This window comes from Penicillium waksmanii, assembly GCF_028829765.1.
Source record: "Penicillium waksmanii strain IBT 27052 chromosome Unknown utg000007l:1.0-4314555.0:1.0-4317578.0, whole genome shotgun sequence".
Taxonomy (NCBI): domain Eukaryota; kingdom Fungi; phylum Ascomycota; class Eurotiomycetes; order Eurotiales; family Aspergillaceae; genus Penicillium; species Penicillium waksmanii.
Genome location: NW_026643253.1, coordinates 2,764,417 through 2,782,721, shown reverse-complemented (window position 1 = coordinate 2,782,721; position 18,305 = coordinate 2,764,417). Strand labels below are relative to the sequence as shown.

Below are 18,305 nucleotides of genomic sequence, written 5' to 3'. Positions count from 1 at the left end.
CAATGCGAGCTTATTTTATTCCCCTTCCGGTCATTTTGGAATTGTGGGTATATGAGCAGCATTGGAAGGTTTTATAAAAATATAATTATATAAATAGAGCATTGGTTTCAAATGGTCGAGTTTCCAAAATCTAGGGACCACCTTTACTGTATATGAGACAGATGGTAACCTGCGGAGTACGGAGAACGGAGTGAATGGAGCAAATGGAGCAAGTACCTGGATGGATACACGTAGCCTTTTAGTTCCAGTTGTAAGGATGCCCGATGGGAGTAGTCTGGCTGACCACTATACTCTCCAACGATATAGCATATATACTCACACCCATAGTATTTATAGAGTTATATTAGTAGTACTAGTAGTATTCTAGTACTCAATCACACATAGGAACACTTATACTCATAGTTACTTGTAGTTCGCCTTTCACCTCTCAAAGAATGCAGGTCACGGGGCCAACGCCCACCCAACAGCGGTATACGGCTGTGACCGTAACAGACCTGCATTGGCCAATAACATCCCATAAATACACGGACAATACACAATACCAAACTGGACCATCCCGGATGCGGAAAAGTGCCATACGGTGTAGGAAAGTGCCCCAATAATTCAATTCCATCCCGTCGCCTTTCTCCCCTGATCTTCGTGAATCTCACTTTTTGACTCTTTGGTGCTTGTCAATCGGTCTCTTTTTCTCACTCGAGTTGTTTCGTTCCAATTTCGCCCCGAGTGTTTGCAGCTGTTCTCGGTTGAAAATTCCGACCCGTGACTTCATCTGCCGACGCGCCTGCTACGTGGTCGCCGTTGGCGCATCTCGTTTCCTTTTCGCATCCTCCTCTAAGACATCTTCCCTGTCTCAACCCGTCGCTATTGCCCACCATGTCGCGATCTCTCCCCAAGAAGAACAACCCGCACATCCTGGCTGATGCCTCACCGACCTGTAGGTGTCACTTCACCCCATAGGCGCGTAGTCGCGCAACCGCGCATGCGCGCATTGGAGGCCTCCCCTCCCCTCCCCTCCTCAATCATCCCCCCTCTCAACACATACATCAAACGACCATCGCTAATCCGTGCCATTTTGCGCCTCTCATTATAGACGATGATCTTCTTTCGCGCCGTCGCCTTGGGAAGACCAACTTGTCTGTTAAGGCCGCGCAAATTGGTACTTCCAATGCGACCAAGCCCGAAAACCTTGGCCTCTTCGAATATGCCCACTTGCGGGCACCTTTGCCCAAGGACCTGAAGGGCTCCGAAATCTTTCCTTCACACAATGCTGCCCAGCACCCGGAGACTTACTTCCTCATGGTAAGCTGCGCCTAGCCGTCTGATCCAAGAAATTCCGTCGCTAATCAACCACCTACTTTAAAAATAGCGGAGGAGCAAGGATGGCTTCGTTAGCGCCACTGGCATGTTCAAAATTGCCTTCCCGTGGGCCAAGACCGAGGAAGAGAAGACAGAGCGAGAGTATCTGAAGTCGCGCGAGTTCACAAGCCAGGAAGAGGTTGCCGGCAATGTCTGGATCTCGCCTCTATTCGGTAAGCTATCTCACCGTGCGACACCAAGCCAACGGGTGCTGACCATACGTCTCTAGCTCTTGAGCTTTCCAGGGAATACAAGATGTACGACTGGGTTCGTGCCCTACTGGATCCCACCGATATCGTGCAGAGCCCGTCTAGCGCGAAGAAGCATATCACCCCGCCTCCCAAGTTCGAGCTCCCCGAGGAGGAAGCTACTCCTTCTCAACGTCGTAGCCGCCGTTCCGTCTCTCCCAGCAAGAGGCCCTCGTCTCCTCGCAAGTCTCGCCCTGGTCGCCCCATCAAGGATATCCTGAGCACCCCTTCGACTACTGCTGCCAACAATAGTCTTCAAGAGGCCCTGGATACCACCGTCTCCCTGGAGAACGATGAACAAAACGTTATCCTCGAGACTGTGGAAGAGGTCGAGGTCAAGACGAGTGGATCACCCGAGAAGAAGTCTCGTGGTCGCAAATCTAAGAAGGCCATTGCCGAGGCCGAGGCTGCAGCTGCAGCTGCAGCTGAGGAAGAGGAGAAGGAGAAGGAAGAAAAGAAGTCCGAGAAGAAAAAGAAGAAGGATACCAAGGGGAAGGAGACGGAGGTGGAGGTTACTGCCTTCGCAGAGGTTGCCGACCAAGCCACTACCACTCAGACTACCGTCTCGCTTGATGTGCCGATCAGCCTGCCGGAGGTTCCATCGGCCGCCGATACGCAAGAGATGATCGCCAAAGCCCAAGAGATGGTTGAGGAGGCCATCAAGAGCCAAGCAGGAGAGGGTGCCACAGGATCTTCAGTCGCTAAGGTGACAAAGAAGCGTAAGCCGGAGGAGGATGACGAGGAGACCGCCGCCGAGGCCGCCCAGCGAACAAAGAAGGCCAAGGTCCTAGAAGACAAGCTCAAGCGTGAGCGGGTCCGCAATCGTGCACTGTTTGGTGTCTCCGCAGCTTTTGCTCTTGCGTGAGTAGAACCCTTCCCTTGGAATTTAGCCAAGTTTTCAAACTAACGAAGTCTTTAGTGCTTCCATTCCTTACTTCTTCTAGATCCTTCGACCAGATCGAAGCTGGAGTCGGTGAGGCCGACACTTCATTCCTAATTGGATTGATTTGTTTATCTTTTGCTCCAAAGATATACCTTGACATTTCCCTTGATACCGCCTCGCTATTGAATCTTCGAATTGTTGCTTCTTCACGTTCAACAGCAGAGTTCCATTCATTCGCGATTCCTGATCTCTGCTCCCCCTTCCAACATTCCCCTTGTCGCTATGATAAATATATTCGTCCTCACCTATTTTCACTGTGCTGTGTACTTGCCTCAACCATCACCATTTCTAATACCTGTTTTTACACCCTTGCGCGAGACTTGATCGTCCACGCAACCCCCCAACTACTAAAGAGACCATGTTGAATCTATTCACTCCCAGCCCCCTCCCAATCTTCTTTCCCCTTTCTCTCTCCGATACCAAATATTCAAACACCTTTGTTCAAGTTTAGTGTGGCTTTCTTGGACACCATGGAGTCAAAGAATGGGTTAGCCTACTGATAGCTTCCAAAGTTTTTTTTTCACCTAAAAAGACCAAAGCTTTTCCAATACTACTAGTAGAAAGTAGAACATTATTCAAATTGGCAGAGTGTGAAAGGATGTCTAACAACTATCTTCAATGTAATGAAAGAGATCTGTGTAGTACCAGTATAGTCAGAGTTATACTAGTACTTCCAAGGTGGTTACAACTCCCACTGTGGTTGCCGCAATGCAAACAGTCCAAACAGGCGGAGAAGCTCCAAATGCCGCGGATCTTCTCCATGCTTCGCAACAGTTCACTCAACACCTTCGATTCCCCCATTCCGCCATATTTCGCTCCATCTGAACCTTCAAAGCCGGTCGCAAAATGTCTCTCCCGGGCCTGGAGCTTACCCAGCCCTCAGAGGAGAGGCACCATGCTGCCGCCCCTCCCTCACAGATCAACCTGCCTGCAGGTTCCGAATGGCGATTTGAAGTCGCATTTGGACACAGCATTAAGGTGAAAGTACGCGCATTTCGCTTCCAACCTTCATATCGTGGACCCTGGACCTTGCAAGGCCGTGCGCCTCCTGCGGCTCCATGGTCTTGTGATTGAATGCACCGAAGCTCGGAAGACTGACATGAGATATCGTAGCTTCTCACCGGCACGGCTGAGCTCTTCGGCACCGAACTCGCCGAATCGCAGACATACACCTTTTGCGGAACGAAAGGCGCAATCTACACCTGGTATGGCTGCGAATTAGAAGTAAGCGCCGGCGAAACAAACACAGCGACCCTAGATGGGGTGACGCCGACAGCCGGCCACGGTGCTGGAGGTTGTCAGAGTGAATACGTCGCAGAGGACACGCCAATGGTAGAATATGCGAATGCGCATTTTGCGCTCGAGACGATGCGAGACGAGACTCAGGGTTCCGGCAAGGACGGCCCTCGAGTTCTATTACTGGGCCCCGAAAATGCCGGCAAGACTACTGTAGCAAAGATTCTGACTGCCTACGCTACGAAGATGGGCCGACAGCCGATCGCAGTGAATCTGGACCCCAGCGAGGGAATGCTCAGTGTCCCCGGAACTCTCACAGCCGCTGCATTTCGAACAATGCTAGATGTCGAAGAGGGTTGGGGTAGCTCCCCAATGTCCGGACCTAGCTCTGTACCAGTGAAACTGCCTCTTGTCTACAGTTACCCGCACCCCAGCCCCCTCGACGCTGATGGGTCTGTGTATCGACCGATTGTGTCGCGACTGGCTTTGTCTGTTACAGGACGCATGGCCGAGGATGAAGATTCCCGTGAGACGGGGATTATCGTCGACACACCAGGGATCCTGAGCTCTGGAAAGCCAGGCACCTTGGAAATAATCAACCACATCGTCACGGAATTTGCCATCACTACAATCATAGTTTTAGGATCTGAAAGACTCTACAGCAACATGGTGAAACAGTATGACGACAAGCCGAGCTCAAGCCCCTCAGCAGACGCCTTTGACGAACGCATTTCAGTCGTGAAGCTATCCAAATCAGGCGGGTGCGTTGACCGCGACGCCGCATTCCTCAAGACCACCCGCGAATATCAAATCAAGTCTTATTTTTTCGGCACGTCCGTCATTTCCCCTTCTCCCACGACCGTCACACTATCACCTCATACGTCGCAACTAGACTTCGCCGCACTCTCTGTCTACAATTACACAGTTACCTCTGCAGATGACGAAGACGAAGATGAATACGATCCTTCCCAACTCAGCATGGGCGACTCATTCGGAGCTGGCGATAATAACAACCCAGCAGAATCAGACCGCGCAACACCTCTCCCTGGTATCGTCGGTCTCTCAGTTGATCCTGCCTCCACCCCGAATCACGCCGGTTCCAGCAATATCCCACTTAAGAAGGTCCTCCCACCGGCTCCTCAAGCACTAGCCAATACCCTCCTGGCAATCACCCACGTGCCCACCACGGCCACACCTGCTCAAGTTCGCGACGCGAGCATCATCGGCTTCCTCTACGTTGCCAGTGTTGAGCCCGACAAGGGCAAGATTCACGTTCTCGCTCCCGTCGGCGGACGGGTACCTCAGCGAGCCATGATATGGGCTAAGCGTTGGCCTGATGAAGTTATTGGGTTGGTAAACTGATACCACCCGCCTCAGTATATTCACTCGCATTCACATTCACATTCACATTCACATTTTGCATATCCTGTCCTTGATCTCTACGACAAGGCGTAAGGACTGGAGTTCGGGGATTGTCTTTTTGTTGCTTATCTTTCCCCCTCTTATAGGTGACTGGCTGTTGATTTTACAAGATGGTCTGGTCCAATGTTTATGGCGAGTTATTTGAATAAATGCCTTTTTTGATTGTACTCTGACAATGCCATTTTTCACCATTTTCCACCATTTTCCACCTCACAATGGGAGATCAAAGCTTCCTCACTATGTAGATCCAAAAAAACTCCCCAAAAACCAAAAACTAAAAAAAAGATATCAGAAACCGACGGAGATGCTGCACATGGCGGTTTTGAAGCTGTGCCAGAGTATCGGAAGTTCATGCGCTGCCGCGCAGGCGATGAAGGGTTCAATCCATTTCCCTTCGTCATCAAAACCGGCCATGAAAAGGCAAGGCTTGGGCTTTTAAAGCAACGACCCTAATCTATGATTAGGGATCACATATCACGGTCCGTTTCCTGCTGAATCTGCTTTAAACCGAATATGAGGGGGATCCAACCCTTGAAGGGACAGCGGAGGCTGATTCTAGCAAGAACATAGTCACCTTCCAAGTTTCGTTAGAGCCATATCACCAGAGCCTTTTGTTTTCAGCAACCAACCCTCGAAAATGGACAACCGAATTATCAGGAACGATGACCGTCACAGAACCACAGCACTACCGAAAGAAGTCGACAACGTTTGGCTCGCCTCTTCCATTGTATGGTTTACCTTCCGATGACCCTCATAATCTCACAACTACACAAAAGAGAACCCCTAACAATTTAGAAAGGAAGATAGAAGATACCACAACTTAACTCACGATGGCGCCCAAGTTTACCCGCATCCAGCGGCTAAGCGCGGATATTGAGATCTCTTTCTGCTTTGTTGCTGAAATATCGGGTTAATTCTTCTTGCGTCATTCAAAACGGGAATATGTCATGATCTAACATGAATGGATTTACTGCACAGTCGGACAAAGTCTCTGGCTTCCGTGAATATTATTTTGGATGAAGAAGTCGTGTTTGACTTCGATGGACTCTCAAAGGCATCCAGGAAGTGTTTCCATGCATATGGCGTTCATTCAGTGACAATTGAACCAGAGGGACAGTCATTCCAGAAGATCCACAGCGAGGATTTAACAGGAAAGAGTATCGCGAGGGAAACAATGCACGCTCAAGGTGTTGGTAAGAGACAACTGAGCTTTGAGGAACGACAGCAGTGCAAGGTTAGCCGTGGAAATCTACGCATGGACTTTACCTGTTGCCAGTGAAATTGAATTCGGGGGTCGACATAATATTCATACTCGTTGCGAAAAATGGAGAAGTTGGAGCAAGATTTCAATAAAATTCATCGGTATTATTGGTGTCTTCCAATACATAGTATTTTACAAATACGCAAAGTAGCAAACATAGACTGCTGCTATTTCAAGCCATCTGCGCCAGTTTCAAGCTCAAAGACCTTGACAAATTTCTGGCGACCATAAAAGCCATGTCGGACTTCCTTCCAAGATATTGAAGAGCACATATACAAAACTCGCAATTTTGTTTGAACGAATCCGCCAGCACACTCTGCTCACCGGGCAAATTTAGACTCTCGACAGAGATATGGGCCGCTTTGGCAAATGAGTGAATCAAAACCACAGTCCAAGGCTCAACCAGAAACGCCACCTCATTTAGCGAATCGTGGAAGTTGGCGAACATAGATGGATTCTGGCCTTGAAGTGAAGCACGGGCAAGTCCGCCAACGGCAAACGCATGTTCTGTTCTCAATGTGGATACAAAATCCGTAGCTTTGCGGGCTTCACGCTCACTCTCTGAGCCAAGCCTTCCCTTATCAATGCCCTCGATCGTATCTGCCAATAGCATAATCGAAAGATGCCAATGGCCGTCGAGGATGACATACCATGACTGTATGCGAGATGGTAGGAACTCATGATTCTCGACACAGTCGAGCATGAACCTTTGATATGAGTAATTCCAATGCTGGTAGACTAGAAGAGTCTTTTGAATAATTTCCTCGAGTTTATCACAGCTAGCCCCTCTATAAACAAGAGTCTGAAGCTGTGTGACTCGACGATAAAGTAGGACCTTGACCGGAGTTGCTTCTGAAAGAACTGCTGCAGCCTCTTCGTAGGAGCATGGCCATCTTACATGAATTTGACCAAGATCATCACGCTCGGCTGAAGGGTGAAGGAAAAAGTCGTCCCACACATCCTTTTTCATGCGAGTGCCATTTTGCGAAATACCGCTCAGTTCAAGTTCGTCCTCGACCTCAGGCACCGCAGGCGAGCCTGAAGATATTTGACTATCCTCATCCGATACGACAAGAGGACGCTGGTACATCGCTGCACTCAGCGTATCGAACATAATGCCAAGCCAGAATAGAAGACCAAGCGTACTTCTATACTCTTGGCTAGCTAATATAGGATCAAGCTGTGTTGGCTCTGAAGCATTCAATGATTCTGGATCATCGGCCAAAGTTGACCCGGTTGACCCCCTCCCGGATCTCCGTTATTTTGGGAGGGGTTTCTCGACAGAGCCGTACGAACTTGTGGCGAAATGTATAAAGCTGGCGATTAGCAGCTTCTAGGAATGTTGGTGCACCGTCATTCTCTAGGAGCTGGCTCAAGCCTATATCCTGTGAATGGTCCAGCGGGCTTTGCGTCAAAGAAAATATAATGTTGGCAAATATGACCCGAAACGAAGGAACTCTCGTCGAATGCTCAAGGGCATGTCTTGCCTCATTCCAAACGTATTCTCGGATTGATCGTTCATCGCGGGAGATAGGCTCCGGTACAGAAAGCCCTGTTCCCTTCGCTGCATGCTGAGTCCACTGAGAGGCAAATGCAATGATGGCAAGATGCAGAACACGAGCTGCGGTCCTATCTTCTTCTACACTCAAATGTCGGCCCCTGATTGATGAAGATACACGATCCAGCTGACACACTCGAATGCACATCCTGTTCGACCAATTGGGGCCCCACTCTTTCCTTTCTCCTGTAGGGAGAATGGTGCTGATAGAGTCGCTGTAGGGGCAGTTGTGCTCTGTCAACCAGCACGATAGCGCATTTTCCATGCTATCGTGATATATGCGAATCAGATTGCGTGTCATTGTCGAGCGAGCGAATTGGTTTGCCGCCTTTTCAGAAGAGATGCAAAAGCTAGGCGGGATTCCTTGATTAGATCGTCGGTCGACACCGGGAGCTGACGAATATCTGAGACCAATCTGTTTGCACGACGAGGCTGTGGACGAAAGAGAAAGAGGACTGCTTTCATCATCTTCAAGCTCTCTCTCATAGTCAAATTGATCGACAAGCGGACTTGCTAGGGGGGTCATAGAAGTCCGGCTGAGGTTCAACACCCGTGAACCCCTTTTGGGGCCCTCGACTCGCAACACTGGTTTGCCAGTTGACTGGGATGTCCAATCCCCAGGGGAATAGATCGGACTTATCAGGGCTTGAGCTTGAGCCTTCTGATCCGTCAAAAGCCGCCCCTTGAGCAGGCGATGGGAAGGCAAAAGCGAAATTTGAGATGTCGCCAGAGGTAAGTGTGTCGTCGAGATCAACAGGGTCAACAGGGTGCCATTGAAAATCGTGAGGTAGCTCGTATGAATTCTCATCGCCGGGAGTATCATCCCCCCCAGGCTTATTCATAGCGGGAATCTTTGCTTTACGGCGAGCTCCGAGAGAGTCCACACGCTTCGAGGAGACCCAGTCGAACGTGCATTCCTTCTTCCATCGCTTACAGTTGGAACATAGACTGAACCCGCTGTCCTTTCGATTTTTCTGCATTTAGGTGTTAGAATAGACTAATTATATATACAGCGATCTCACAAACCGGGGCATCGCAACGCCTTTTGCCTTTGCGACAGGGGTCGCAGCTATGCAGTTGACGGCGGCGGGTGTCCTCCATGGCGGATGGTGAATATGGAGGCCGTAGTTTCAGTTGGCATGAGCAGGACTGCTTCAGCGACGGTATATTATATTTGTATATGCATGTAGACAGATGCAGAGCTATACGTCCCCTGGCCGTGCGACATCAAGATCTGTGGGGAACATCAGCATCATGGACATTGCGGGGGTTGCTGCGGGGCGGGCGTCTGGGGCGCGTCCCTTCGGGCCAAAGGAACCCCATTCGAACGCCCTTATTGGTCGCTCGTTACGAAAAGGGCAACAGACCCAGTGATGATCTTGGCTTGATCGGTCCTTCTGACTTGATTCTTGAAAGACTAGCTTTGCAGAGGAAAACCCCGTTCGTGTTATTCCTGTATAGACCCGACAGATCGACAGATCGACATCCCGGGGAGGGTTTGTTCAAGCGGGGCTGACTAGGGAGACCCGGGAAAACCCTACTCTATAGAAGCATGAGCTGGCAACCTGAGTCGGTAGCATTGAAGCAGACATTTGAAGGCAGCTTCCCATTATTATTATTATTATTATTATTATTATTTTAAAAAGGAAAGTTTGAAAAAGAATCACGCTCCAGAGCTGACTTCAGATTATCTAGTGAGACTTGAATATGTCTCCCGACACCTATAACTACTAGTAGTAAATGAGATGACTCGGAGTTGAATATAACGCCAAGCTCACCAAAGACTTGCTTTCGCGAGCGAAAACTTGAAAGAAAAAAAATAGGAAATTGCAATCATGCTATGACTATGGATGTAATCCCATATCTATCGTCAACGAGGTGATTTGAAGTATAGTAAGAGAGCTTATTCAGAACAAGATGTTGCAGCAAAGTTACTAGTCCAAAGAGCTGCCCACAGAACCAGTGAACTTCATTAAAAAATGCACGTAGCGCGAGTAACTGAAAACAATAATTTCCCCAAATTTTGCGATCTCGACCAGAGAACCTTTAGGAGCAACCAGAAGCAAGATTCGGTGATGTTACTAGCAACAACGGCAGACTTCAAGAACTGCCATAATCACCAATAGCAGCAGGATCTTCCACGTCGTAGCGATCATTGCCCCTTGAAAGTCGTTAGAACAGGGCCGGAATTGGTAGAGCGCGAGTTTGTGGGATGAATACTGACTTGTTCTTACGAGATTCCCAGAGAATTCCCAGGTCGCCAACAGGTAAGTGGAACGGAAAGCCCAAAGCCTCAAAAAGCTGAACAATAAGCAGATAAAATCCAAGAAGACTGGCTACAAAAAGCGAAGCTCCCGCCCCTGCGAATATTCAATTTTTTTAGCCGATGAGCAGTATGCCAAAAAGGCCCAGCAAGAACATTTTATTTACCTTGACACAACGGTCGCCGACGGCAGTGTCGCCTTCAGCTATTCTCCAATAAGCAGAAGATAAGAGAAGAAAGACCAAAAGGAGCGACAGGAAGATCAGAGTATAAACGATGTTCGTTCGTGTCGCGCAGATCATGAAGATCAACATGAGTACTGCCATGGTGATGAATAAAAAAGCTGATATCATCCGTGAGAAACTCTGAAATCGCCTTCAATTGATAATTCACACTAACCGTATGTAGTCATAAACCCAGGACTTGAGAGTCCAGCAACCGTGTCAGAAGCCGATGGTGAATAGGGTGCTTTGAATATGTGAGAAAGTTGAGCACATAAGAATTGAAAATCACAGAAAGGCTAACCTGCGGCATTGAAGGATGGAATCATGGAGGCTGCAAATGCAAACCAAAATCCGCCTATTTAATGATATCAGCAGATTGAGGTTATGCGGATGTAATTCGCTTCTCACCGATGGTACCAAATACGACACATGGGAATGTATTGCCTAAAATGAACTCAAGAATGCTCGTGATGAGCAGCAAAAGTCCACCCAAGAACACGATAGGTCCGCTTTTTGTGTCAATCGGATATAATTTCACAAGCATCAATACTTGCACTCTTACATAAATGCAATCCCATTTCCGCTAGCTCCCCTCCAAGCCATCAGGCAGCACGAAAGCGGAGTTGTGGTAATAACAAAACCTCCCAATGCTCTGGGATTTATCTTCTTGTTATAAAGGGAATCATGGTGGTATAATGATATAATGAAGAACTCACAGTGGTGTTGGATTTCCGACCTGCTTGGCAAGCTTAGGCTGTTGGCGAGTCATTGGTGTCAGGTACAGCCTCTCAAATTGCTCAGCCGACAAAGTCACCGACGTAGGGATTGTCGAGAGAGCATGTGTTGTATTTTCGCCAATCTGTGAGGATACTTTCGTATCCCCATTTTGGCTGTGGTCATTGTTCATATTGGATATTTGGGCTACTCTTGGTGTATAAATGTAAAAGGCAAAGGAAAATTGAGAAAGGAGAATGGAATAATAGAGTCCACTGATTGATAGGACTTCAAAAAAGGAAAGAGGGGATAAGCCCTTTAAAACAAATTTTATTAGAGACGTACTCGACTGGAAATACATTGGGAGCGGTAAAAAGGAAGCCAAGATTGGGCTAGCTTCAGTCCAAGCTTCTGTGGGTACGGAGAAACGGAGAGATACGGGGAAATCACAAATTCAAATTCAATATCCAAAAAAGCCCTAGCCTGACTGCGGGGGAAGCTTAGCGATTGCGGACTAGGTCATGAAAGGCCTATGAGCTAGTTGAGTTTGTCCAACTAGTGGAACATGATCAGCAAGCCAACTTCTATACCCTTACATCTGTCAAAATTCTAGGCAGCCCAGGAGATGATTTATTACCCCTGAAGTTTCTCTTCTCACTTTCGAGCCGGAGAAAAAGCAGACCGAGTTATTGGAGCTATGAAATTTGTATTTGGACAGGTCGGATTTGATGGATTGATTGCTCTCAAGGGCGAACCATTTCGATATCCATCATGAAGATATACTATTTAAAAATACATTAGACTTTTCTCAACGGATGGTGCCTCGTATAATTGCAAGTTTAGATCAGCTTAATCCCTTGAAACCAGGAATTTGACTGCCCAGAGTCCGGGGCTCATAAAGTTCAGGTGATGCGGATGTACTGGTTCCATGCGGAGCCGCACCGCAGGGCCCCCACAGTTTCCGAGGTGCTGATCTAACTCAAATTAAAGCAAAATAATGCATGAACGGAAACATGAGAGGCCATGTGCAGTGCACAATAATCAATGACGTTACACATTTACTTTTTCTACCGTGAATATTACTATCCCTTAGCACTTTAGGCATTCCTTAATCTCACTACAGCCGAAACTAGTAATTCCGAGTCGCGATGTATGGGACTTGAACTAACCTTGGAACCAATGTTAGTGTACGGCGTAGTCCAATTTTCTAATAGGGAAGAATTATCCGCATTTCCCCACCACCACATTAGAAGGTTCCTCTCATAATGTCAGGTGAGAGGTTGAATTATATCCACTAGTACTTATACCATGTGTGGTATCCAGCTCGAAGAGATTGAGGTCACTTACTAGCTGGAGCGTCTCCCAAGCGTTCTTCAAACGACAGCTGCGACCTGTGTCTTAAGACGAACGAATACAAAGTTTGAGGCCAGATTTTTCTTTTCTTTTTTCTTTCTTTTGTGGAAGGGCTTTCAGCGGTGAATGCAAATAGCCCGTATGCAATTTCCTTCTCTGTCCTGTGCGATCCAAAATTGAAAAGTGAAACATCGTTCTCCCGGCCAGCGTGCTGTCGGGGCAACACAAGTATGAGTTCCGAGGAGACTATACACCGCCGGAAAAAGGCAAGGAGATCATGTTCAAAGTGTCAAAAGTCACATAAAACATGCGGTAAGCTCGATCGTAATGTTGCTTACTTGAAGTATTCTAATAAAAAACGAAAACAGGAAACGAAAGGCCATGCAAGCAATGCATAAAGCGTGGAATACCTCTCAGCTGTTTTGATGGTAGTCGCAAACTTCCGAAGTACATGTGCGATTCATCTATCAAAGTTATTACTGGCCAACTGTATCCGACCACTCCCTATCCCCAGGCGATTCAACCCCAGCAATACTTGGATATAGACATTACAAGTCGGTATGTGCTTACCGGAAAAGAGTTATCTTCTGTTTTATACTAAACTTAGCTAGAGATAAACATAGCCATTCCGAATCGAATTGGAAAGAAGACCTCCACGAAAATAGAAGGCAGTCGCTCGGAAACAACCCCGTGGAGTTTGTGGATCCTCAAGTGCTTCACAACAGTTTTCCATATACGGACTTGCGTAGCTCATGGAAGCTAGGGGCTCCTCTGGAATCGAGATATGATGAAGCAGATTTTAACAAAAAGCTGCATATCTCCCCGCTATCCATCCGTGATACACCGAAGAGGCCAGTGGAAAAAGATATCCCAGACAGTTCATCCGGAGAGATATTTCGTGATGGCTTGGGCCTATCGTCTACCATGGCAGTAATTTCTACTTCAGAGCTTGACGGAGGCGGTTATGAAGATAGCTCCTGCGACATAAACCACAACACAACAAATTTCGGGTTCGCTATCAAAAGTGGCTGGTCGAGTACATTTTTCATCTAGAGGGAACCGGAAAGACGAATGGCCGAGATAGACAGCAAATAGTTATATCCAAAGAGAAATCTGGATTCCAATGCATTCCTTCTCTCCCTCAAAAAAGTAACTTCCTAAAACAAGTGACCCCCAATGTAGCTTAGGCTAAGACTTCACACAAGTCGAAAATCAATGCCATCACCTTGGGTATCTTGGTTATTGCCCATCAAGAAACTGAAATTAAATCTGGAATTAGCGGCTGCGATTCCCAAAGGGTCCTCCGGTGACAGATTGCCCCAAATCAAAAGTTGTGGAGTTTTGGAGGTCGAACTCGGGCGTTTCGTTGGTGATTCATGCGGAGCCGCACGGGGCCCGTGCGCCCAACCCCGCAAAACTTTCCCCGCATGAAAACATCCGGCGAAGCTCCGAAAGGAATCATTTGCGAAGTCCTCTTGATAACTTGAAACCATGCCAAGTATACATTCTCGCATGATGGGATCCGCTTGCCCGGCATATTTCGCCGAAATTACAGGTGATGCGCGAAAGGAGGCCCTAGATCGACGCTCATTTTCTCCGATCACCGATGCCCTTTTCGGCACTGTAGGCCAACTATTTAAGTATTCCTTTCACGCTGCGATGAAGATACAAAAATCTCATTCAATTAAAGATTGATTTATCAGCTCATTCTCAACATACAATTTCTGCCGATTCATTCTAGGAACATATAATCATGTCCATTCCCGAGATTCAATGGGCGCAAGTGGCCGAGAAGGTTGGAGGTCCACTGGTGTACAAGCAAATTCCGGTTCCAAAGCCTGGTCCTGATCAGATTCTTGTGAAAATTCGCTATACTGGAGTTTGCCATACCGACTTGCATGCCATGATGGGCCATTGGCCGATTCCGGTCAAAATGCCTTTGGTGGGAGGACACGAAGGTGCTGGAGTGGTTGTAGCCAAGGGCTCTTTGGTCGAAGGATTTGAAATTGGTGACCACGCTGGTATCAAATGGTTGAATGGATCGTGCAACGAGTGTGAATTTTGCCGTCAATCAGACGACCCATTGTGTGCCCATGCACAGCTCTCTGGGTATACTGTGGATGGGACTTTCCAGCAGTACGCTGTTGGTAAGGCTACTCATGCCTCAAAAATCCCGAAGGGTGTTCCTCTGGATGCAGCTGCCCCAGTTCTCTGTGCCGGCATTACCGTCTACAAGGGCCTGAAGGAATCCGGAGTTCGTCCCGGTCAGACAGTTGCAATTGTTGGAGCTGGAGGTGGTCTTGGGTCCCTTGCTCAGCAGTATGCTAAGGCCATGGGAATCAGAGTAGTGGCGGTAGATGGAGGTGATGAAAAGAAAGCCATGTGTGAGCAGCTCGGTACTGAGGTAATTAATACAACGGCCTGACACTCCAACACAAGAACAGATTGATGCTAATTTACACTAGACTTATGTTGACTTTACAAAGTCCAAGGACCTTGTTGCTGATGTAAAGGCTGCAACTCCCGATGGCCTCGGAGCTCATGCGGTTATCCTCTTGGCAGTTTCCGAAAAGCCCTTCCAACAGGCTACTGAATATGTCCGCTCCCGTGGAACGATCATAGCTATAGGATTGCCACCAGATGCGTACCTGAAGGCCCCAGTTATAAACACTGTTGTTCGCATGATCAGTATCAAGGGAAGCTATGTTGGAAATAAGCAAGATGGTGTGGAAGCTCTCGACTTCTTCGCACGAGGCTTGATCAAAGCCCCATTCAAGCTGGCCCCTCTCAAGGATCTCCCGAAGATTTTCGAACTGATGGGTATGTGTTTGTTATCGACCTTTACTTTTTGGCGAGAGTGCTAATAATCAGTAGAACAGGGAAAGATTGCAGGTCGATATGTTCTTGAAATGCCAGAGTAGGATGGTGAAATGGTATTCTTTCTTGGCAGACGAAACGTGGGATGTGGTGTATTAGGATGTTGACTTTGGAGAGGGGGCTGTATTTGGTATTACCCAGGGCTATTGGGAATTTCTATATCACCAATGAAAGAATTTTTTTATATGATCTTCATAATTTATTGCAAGAGTTCTGTAGCATTCCAGTTCTGATTATCTAAAAGAAAATGCACCGCCCGATTTCCAACCCTTGGACGCCTTAATATGACCACATCGCCATCAATCTGAAGAATTTAAATCCATAAGAATTCGAAAAAGTTCTATTTATCCCACCTATATATGCGGTATCATGAATAATCAGGAAATTTCTACAATATAGTAATGATGCGAGTGATATTTCTGACTTCACCTGCCTCCGCCGCCAGATCCTTCTGATCTCATCATCTTTTGGGAGACTATCTTCCTCTTCTCGCCGGTAAATTCCAAGCCACCTGGTAAAAGGCAATTCGGGGATACGGATTAAGGTCCAGAGGTTTTGATAATTGGTAGCGAGATTTCGAATTGGTGTATCCCCCAAAGCTTAGTGTCGTATCGGGTATAAGGAGCTTGGAATGGGGATAATTTTGCGGGGAAATGGATCTAGTAATGCGGAGCCGCTCTGATCAGAGTTCAAGGAATAAGCGTGATATGCTGGCCTATAGGAAGTAAGGATCTTAGCTCCTTCAGGGAAGTTGCTCCCCGGACCATCTCACATGAACGCTGTTCAGATCACATAAATAGAGGTCACTCCCTCGACCGAATCTCTTCCATTGGCCTTTATCATAAGTCATTGACTCTCAGACAACCACACTCCCACTTTTCGCTCTCAAAGTTCTAAAATTATCCGAAATGGCCTTGTTTCAAACAATCAAGACACCAGTTCTTACGTATGAACAGCCTTTAGGCCTGTATGTATTCGCGAACATCTTCGTCCGGTTATGCACGATACTAAAATAAGTGATTCAGGTTCATCAATGGCGAATTCGTCAAAGGAGTCGAAGGGAAAACATTCGAGACAATCAATCCTCATAATGAAAAGCCTATTGTTGCAGTGCACGAGGGTACTGAAGTGGACGTCGACAGAGCCGTGAAGTTCGCTCGCACGGCTCTGGATGGCGAGTGGAAGCATGTCACCCCATCTGAACGTGGTCGCCTTCTCAGCCGCCTCGCGGACTTTCTCGAACGCGATATCGAAATAGTGGCTGCGATCGAAGCTCTTGATAATGGTAAAGGAGTTACCATGGCAAAGGGAGATGTCACAGCATCGGCGGGATGTATTCGCTATTATGGGGGCTGGGCCGACAAAATATATGGTCAAACTATTGATACTGATACCAATAGTTTGACCTATACCCGTCATGAACCAGTGGGTGTTTGTGGTCAGATTATTCCATGGAACTTTCCACTGTTGATGTTTGCATGGAAAATCGGCCCTGCCCTTGCCACTGGAAATACCGTCGTTTTGAAGACTGCGGAACAAACACCTCTATCGGCACTTTACGTGGCTTCTCTGATTAAGGAAGCTGGCTTTCCTGCCGGTGTTGTGAACGTTATTTCAGGATTCGGGAGAACAGCGGGAGCAGCGATCGCTGCTCATATGGGAATCGACAAAGTTGCTTTTACCGGATCAACTTTGGTCGGTCGCCAAATCCTGCGAGAGGCTGCGAATAGCAATTTGAAGAAGGTGACCCTGGAATTAGGGGGTAAATCTCCAAATATCATCCTGCCTGATGCCAATCTTGAAGATGCAATTGGTTGGGTGAATTTAGGAATATTCTTCAATCATGGACAGTGTTGCTGTGCAGGTTCTCGAATCCTTGTTCACGAATCTATCTATGATCAGTTTCTGGAGCTTTTCAAGAAACGAGCAGAGCAAAACAAAGTCGGTGATCCATTTCTCCCCGAGACTTTCCAAGGCCCTCAGGTGTCCCAAATACAATACGACAGAGTCATGGGCTATATTGAAGATGGAAAACGTTCCGGAGCAACAGTCATCACAGGAGGTAAACGGCATGGGAATGAGGGATACTACATCCAGCCTACGATTTTCGCCGATGTCGATGAGAACATGACGATTGTTAAAGAAGAGATATTCGGACCCGTTTGCACTGTACAGAAGGTCCGAGATGAGGAGGAAGCCATTCGGGTGGCCAATGAGACAAACTACGGTAATAAATCCAGCGAATTAACTACAATTAAACTTGGCTAACCTAATATACTGGCTTTAGGTCTTGCGGCAGCTGTTCACACCACAAATATAAACACCGCAATTCGAGTCTCGAATGCCATTAAAGCAGGGTATGTTTTATTTCTAACAATATCAACCGAAGATAACTGATCCAGATTTACAGAACTGTTTGGGTGAATAACTATAACACTCTTCACTATCAAATGCCATTTGGTGGCTTCAAGGAATCCGGAATCGGTCGAGAGCTAGGATCATATGCTCTTGAGAATTATACAGAAGTCAAGACAGTTCGTGTACATCTTTCTAAATAGGTGTATGGGGTAGATATTCCAGTCTGTGTTTTAACTGAAATTTTACATCGTTTTCTGCACAAGCAGCTAAAAAATGTCTTTTTATATACCCTATACTAACTGAGGATCAAAAAGATCACATGTTAAACTACGAGATAGCCGGTTGCCGCTATGAATGTATCTACGGGATGTGTACAGTATACTAGTAGATATTACATCTAGGGCGCTCGATAAGCGCAAGGTCATCAGGGCCAATCCATTCCATCTCAGGTAGCTGCTTGTTCCCCCGGGAAGGTAGAGATCAGGGCGGTCA

At 47.3% G+C, this 18,305-nt stretch overlaps 6 protein-coding genes across 6 annotated transcripts; 5 read left to right on the top strand and 1 right to left on the bottom strand.

Annotated features, from left to right (window-relative positions):
- Positions 1-873: 873 nt before the first annotated feature.
- N7481_007872 (KilA-N domain-containing protein) lies at positions 874-2,548 on the top strand (the record flags this gene model as incomplete). Its single annotated transcript, XM_057267091.1, has 5 exons — positions 874-934; positions 1,091-1,299; positions 1,367-1,529; positions 1,586-2,465; positions 2,524-2,548. The coding sequence occupies 5 exons, from the start codon at positions 874-876 to the stop codon at positions 2,546-2,548; spliced, it is 1,338 nt and encodes a 445-aa protein (XP_057121292.1).
- Positions 2,549-3,393: 845 nt separating this feature from the next.
- Positions 3,394-5,145, top strand: N7481_007871 (cleavage polyadenylation factor subunit CLP1; the record flags this gene model as incomplete). The annotated part of the gene is made up of 2 exons (XM_057267090.1): positions 3,394-3,531; positions 3,661-5,145. The coding sequence occupies 2 exons, from the start codon at positions 3,394-3,396 to the stop codon at positions 5,143-5,145; spliced, it is 1,623 nt and encodes a 540-aa protein (XP_057121291.1).
- Positions 5,146-5,867: 722 nt separating this feature from the next.
- N7481_007870 (cation efflux protein) lies at positions 5,868-6,484 on the top strand (the record flags this gene model as incomplete). Its single annotated transcript, XM_057267089.1, has 2 exons — positions 5,868-5,932; positions 6,184-6,484. 2 exons carry the CDS (start codon positions 5,868-5,870, stop codon positions 6,482-6,484), a joined length of 366 nt encoding a protein of 121 aa, XP_057121290.1.
- A 154-nt stretch (positions 6,485-6,638) lies between these two features.
- On the bottom strand, positions 6,639-9,125 carry N7481_007869 (Zn(II)2Cys6 transcription factor domain-containing protein; the record flags this gene model as incomplete). Its single annotated transcript, XM_057267088.1, has 4 exons — positions 6,639-7,710; positions 7,763-8,428; positions 8,535-8,998; positions 9,051-9,125. The coding sequence occupies 4 exons, from the start codon at positions 9,123-9,125 to the stop codon at positions 6,639-6,641; spliced, it is 2,277 nt and encodes a 758-aa protein (XP_057121289.1).
- Positions 9,126-14,331: 5,206 nt separating this feature from the next.
- On the top strand, positions 14,332-15,499 carry N7481_007868 (zinc-dependent alcohol dehydrogenase; the record flags this gene model as incomplete). The annotated part of the gene is made up of 3 exons (XM_057267087.1): positions 14,332-14,982; positions 15,044-15,398; positions 15,453-15,499. 3 exons carry the CDS (start codon positions 14,332-14,334, stop codon positions 15,497-15,499), a joined length of 1,053 nt encoding a protein of 350 aa, XP_057121288.1.
- An 864-nt stretch (positions 15,500-16,363) lies between these two features.
- N7481_007867 (aldehyde dehydrogenase family protein) lies at positions 16,364-18,013 on the top strand (the record flags this gene model as incomplete). The annotated part of the gene is made up of 4 exons (XM_057267086.1): positions 16,364-16,422; positions 16,481-17,682; positions 17,743-17,812; positions 17,866-18,013. The coding sequence occupies 4 exons, from the start codon at positions 16,364-16,366 to the stop codon at positions 18,011-18,013; spliced, it is 1,479 nt and encodes a 492-aa protein (XP_057121287.1).
- Between the last annotated feature and the right edge of the window lie 292 nt (positions 18,014-18,305).